Source organism: Charadrius vociferus, unplaced genomic scaffold (genome assembly GCF_000708025.1).
Source record: "Charadrius vociferus isolate BGI_N301 unplaced genomic scaffold, ASM70802v2 scaffold1039, whole genome shotgun sequence".
Taxonomy (NCBI): domain Eukaryota; kingdom Metazoa; phylum Chordata; class Aves; order Charadriiformes; family Charadriidae; genus Charadrius; species Charadrius vociferus.
The window spans coordinates 95,827-100,949 of NW_009650167.1; the positions used below are offsets into that span (position 1 = coordinate 95,827).

The following is a 5,123-nucleotide window of genomic DNA, read 5'->3' on the forward strand; positions in this document are numbered from 1 at the left end:
GGAGCCTCAGCGTCAGGGCGGAAGGGGGAACGGCGCGTGCTGCTCACCCGCCGGGACAGCTCTCCCCGGCGCACCTCCAGAGCTCCGGCTGGACGAGTTTTAAATTACCGACGTGATGGGGTTCCTCTTCTTTCCCTCGGCGACTTGTTCTGCGTTCTAAAATAAGCTTCTCGAGCGAAGCCGCTTCTCGCGGCGTGAGGGCGTCCCGTGGTGAGGATCCGTTATTTGCCCAGCCCGCTGAAGCGTGACGGCCGCGCTGAGCGCCGGCGCCCTCTCTGCCCCACCGCCGCCTTCTGCGGCAAGCCGAAAGGGCACACAACTCTCCTTGGGAGCCGCGGGCCGGCAAAGGGATGTACCAACTTGGTGATGATATTTGGACGTGCGTAACGTTCCCATGCTGTGCTGCGGCACGAGCCGCAGGCGTTTATCCTGTTGAAGCGGTGAAAAGCTTGAAAAGTTCTTAGGATGTGTTGTTTGGGCCTCCGGGGTGGAAGGGAAATGCTGTTAATGTGCCCCTTTTGTATGTTGGGGTTTTTTTTTCCCTCTGTCAGCTTTGCAAAGGCGTCTTTGAACTCTTACGTGGAGCCAGATTTATTTTCTCAGCACGATCCAGACACGTTCTGGCTGCACGTCGAAATGCGCTGTGGCGGTTAGAAACCGGCAACGGACAGAATGGAACACCAGGAGACCGCGTTGGTTTGGTTTCTCCTGCACTAGAGGTTTTCTTGTCTCCTGTCAGACCTTAAAAAATAGCCCCTTTGTGAAGAGGAGAAAGGGAACGCTTCACCACCGGGTCCAGGCTGACACAAAGCCCGTACGGAGAAGCCGGTGGCCGGCAAGCCGGGGCGGGAGCGAGCCCTGGGGCTAAGGTGCCTTTCAGCTGTTTTCTCTCTCCCTATTTATAGAACGTGGGAGAAGCGAGCGGGACGCGCGTCCCCGCTCTGCCGCCCCTCCGCCTGGCTGCGAACGCGGCCGGGGTGCGGCCGGCGGCACGTCGGGGGTTTTCGGTAGGAAGGGAGCGAGTCTGCAAAGCCGCCGAGAAAGGAGAGGGCCCTGAAGTCTGAGAGTGCTTCTTAATTGCGCGCCGGCTTTGCTATAGCAACCGAAAATATGTTTATTGACAGGGCGGCGTGGCTTCAGTTATATTCTTGGAGAGCGTTCCCTGACGGCCCCGGCCGATGTTAACTCTCGAGAGGTGTCCCAGCGGCAGAGCTTGCCACGCGAGGCGGTGTCTCAACAGGAACAACGTTTGCGCAGTCATTAATGAGTGACAATTAGCTGTGAGACGTGAGTTGGAAACGTGGGGTTTGAGCCCTTGGGGTGGACGCTCAGGAGATGAGCTCAACGTTGTGGGACCGAAGCTTGGAAATAACATGGGTCGTTTTTGAACATGGGGTGCAGGCTTCAAAGTCGGCTTGAAATTGGGTTGGTTTCTGCATAGATCTTCTAGTGTCCCACACCGTCACATCATCCGGCGGAGAGAAAAGGGACCAGCTTTCGGTTTATCTTCCTTTTTGAAATAAAAGCAAACACACCGCTTCTCTTCCTTTCAGCAGCAGCAAAGTTCAGTGGTTTGGGGAGCTCTCAAAATAGCCGATGATCCGGCAGGGGTTGGGTTCGGACCACAGCATGGGACTGCCGCAATCCGAGGCTACGGCCTGAGGGGAGCTGCTTCCATGGCTGCTTTGGGACAACTTTTTCTTTCTGAGGGATTTTTGTTTGCAGGGACGTGATTCATGGGTGCCTTTGGCCCCTTCCCCAGTGCAGACTCCACGTCTCTAAAAACCGGCAAGTACGGAATAGCCCGACCACAAATATTTCAACAGAAAACAATATCTGCTCCACCTACTTCCATCTGGCTCCGCCGCAGGTGCGCTGTGGCGCTGGCGGTGGCTTATTCAGCGATGGCGGATGATAAAGCCGCGTTCCCGCTGCCGTCCAGCTGAAGGGTCCCCAGCAAACGCGGCACCGCGTAGGCAGCGGTGCTGGATGCCCGTGTGGGAGGACACACGTGGCTCCCCGCCGTGCCAAGGACATCCGTGTGGGAGGTGAGCGGAGTCTCTCCGCGTAGTCCCCAGATGTGCTGTCAGGGATGTAAACCCACCGCTCCGGGGGCCAAGCCAACCTTTTCCGAAAGAAGTCAAGGATGGATTTTTCTGCGCCGTCTCTGAAGCAGTTGGCGTTGGATCGGAGGGTCACAGCGGTCCGCCCCAGCCTGGTCACGGGAGATGGCTTTGAAGGGTGTAGAGCTGATCCCTCCCTGACGTTGCTTTCCCCTCGTGTCGGGAGGAGGCTCTGCAGCAGCGCCCGGTTGTCCGGTGGTCCCCGAGGGCAGCGCTTCCCCGGGCCGGAGGTGAGCACAGCACTGGACTGCAGCACTCTTCAGTTTGTTGCCTTAAATCAAGGATGAAAAAGAAACACATTTACACAAGTTCTGGCCGAGGTCAGTCTACTCCTATCTCTGATTTTGAGATAAGTGAAACGACACGGGTTTGGAGGGAGAGAAGGAAGTGGGACGCAAGCTGGCCAGAGGTGTTTCTCCCTCACAGCTCTGCTGGGGGCTAAGCATACCATCACTCTACGCTTGGCTGACTTAAACATTTGCCACCAAAAAGAGTTTTAGGTGGACTCTGCTGAATGCTTGTATGCTGTCCCGAAGGCTAGAGAAGCGTAGGGGGTCATCCCAATGGAGAGACCCCCTCTCCCCCGCCTCCTCTGTGGGCTCTGCTGCAGCAGCAGCGCTCCGCGGTTCAGTTACGCCTCTACGGCGCAGAGCTGGTTTGGTGAGAGCTGCCCTTGGGTGCGCGGGTGGGTGTCGAGGTACGCCGCCGTGGTCTCCAGCAAGAGCCTTTGGAGGCTCAGAGAAGGAGGTCGGTGAGGGTCGAGGGGCAGAAGATCAGTTGGTGCTTCAGGCTCTGTTTCTTGAGCTTGATGGACTTTGTATAAGGTGACCCCAGAGCTGGAAGATGCCTTCTCCATGCTGGGAGCATCTACCACGAGTGTCCTGTATGGTTTCTTCTGTGTAGAATAAGGCTGAGCCTTCCCTGCCTTCAGCCCGCTTCCCTGAAACCTCGCTGGGCTACGTCATCTCTTTGAAATGCTGAACTGTGCCGCGGCCGATCGGAAGTACCCCAAGAGGAGACCTGGATGGGCAAAGGAGGACGCTCACTCGCTAAGACCAGTCTAAAGGCCGATGGAGAGTCCCACAGTCCAGCCTGGGACCTCATCGCCTGCTAGACATCGTAGCGGGGCCATGCCGATTTTCCTTGGGTCTTGTGTCTGTATCCTCGGCACTGGGGGAGAAAGACGAGACAGCATCGCTTGCTCCGCCGTCGGTGAGAGCCCCTCGGTGGAACGGCTCTGCGGGGGGGAGCGTTGGGGTTTGGTGATGTTCTGAACGTGTGCAACGGGACACAACTGCCGACTGCGAGGGACGTGCATCCCTCTCCCTCCCGACGGAGGCGCGGGTGGGAACTGACGGGCCACCCTGGCGCGGCCGCGAGCGGCGCTGGGTCGGCTTTGCAGAGCAGGGGAGGTGAAGTGGTTTCCCCGAGGTGACGCAGCGCAGCGACGCTGACGCTGGGCTGCAATTTCAAGTCCATCCTTCTTCCGCGCCTCTTCCTGCATCCCTGCAAATCCGTGCCCTTTGAGCGCACTCCGAGTTAAGGCAGGTGGAGCCGTACGCGCCGGGACGGCCCGGCGGCCACAGCGGGGGAAAGACTTATGCTGGATTCCTCCAGCCGGGAACCTGCCGCCGGTTCCTGCCTTCCAAAGTGTGAGGTTGGTTTTTTTTCCATGAAAATGTGACTTTTTTTTTTTTTTTTTTTTTGCCACAAAACTTGCAGGAAAAGAATTTTCTCTGGGGCTTCTCCCTCGCTGTCAGGTTTGGCTGAAATCGAGCGATGTATTCAAAAATGGCATTGAAGGGGACAGGCAAGACAGAGGATTTGATTGCAGACATCTCATTTCCTTAGGAAATCGGGCTAAAAATAGGAAAGGAACGTAACGGAGACTTCTTTTTCATGACACCTCCCCCCCCTCCCCTTCCCCAGCTGGGAATCAGCTTTTGTCCTGAAATGTGAGGTTTATTGCTCTTGCTGCTGTCTCTGGGCTCCAGATGTGGCCGAGCCCTGGACGTGCCTCTCACCAGCTCGGGAGAAGCGGTGCGGGGACACGGCTGTCGCCAGTGGCTGATGCACAGAAGGACGCGCCAGGGATGCACGTGCCGGTTTGCCATGGCAAGATGAGTTTCTGGGCGAGATCTCTTTCCTCGCCGAGGAGAACCCCCCCGGCTGCCCCGGGACAGCCCCTCTTTCACCCAGGGCCCCTCTCTCCAGCCAGAGCTTTGCCGCGGCAGCACGACCCTCCACGCTCTCCCGCTGGCGGCAGCAGTGCGTTCGATAACCCTTCTCCCCGGCCACGGTGAGACACCCGTTTAGGCGCTGGTCATGTGCCAATGTCGTCTGGAGGCATCAGCGATATGTTGACTTTCGACACATGATACGGTCTATAAATACCGGGCGGGTTTCGCGTTACCCTGAGCACCGTCCGAGGCAGCGCGGATGCTCGGTGCTCCGTTGCAAGCAAAGTCACCCGAGATGGTCAGGCAGAGAGATCCCCACGCCAGAGAAATGACTACAGCCTTCGGAACAGAGCCCGTGTCCCCAGCGCAGGCATTGCGCTGCTCCGCGCCCGTGGTCAGGTCCCTTCTGCTGCCGTTCGCGGCGCTGCCGTCATCCGTGCATCGCACCGGCAAGCTGCGTCCCGGAGTTTGCTGAAGATGGTCGAGATGCTGCTCTGGGCAGTGACATGTGTGCGGTGCCCACACTTATACACACACACACACACACACACACACACACCCCTTTGCTCTCGTGTACACCCTTACACTGTTATTTAACAGCCTTGCAACGCTGCTGCACCGACGCACATGCAAAATTTGGTTCCCGGCCCCAAGTGAGGTGTCGGCTCTTTGGTACCGATGGGCCTTTGGTCGCCGGTCCGCGCGGTGCCGGCACGGCTGGCGAGGCGCGGGGGCCGTGCGGAGCGAGGGGCTCTGCCCCACTGAGTTTGGCGGGGACCACGCTGTGCCTGAAGGATGGGGTGAGGGGAGAGGCCGGGGG

The 5,123-nt window shown here is 58.3% G+C and overlaps 1 protein-coding gene across 1 annotated transcript in view; it reads left to right on the forward strand.

Annotated features, from left to right (window-relative positions):
* Positions 1–5,123, forward strand: part of LOC104293002 (ras-related and estrogen-regulated growth inhibitor-like) — a 16,494-nt gene that overhangs the window by 725 nt on the left and 10,646 nt on the right. Inside the window, exons 2-3 of the mRNA XM_009892437.1 lie at positions 906–1,007; positions 1,943–2,048. Coding sequence (XP_009890739.1) covers positions 906–1,007; positions 1,943–2,048 — 208 coding nt within the window. The remainder of the gene's footprint in view (positions 1–905; positions 1,008–1,942; positions 2,049–5,123) is intronic.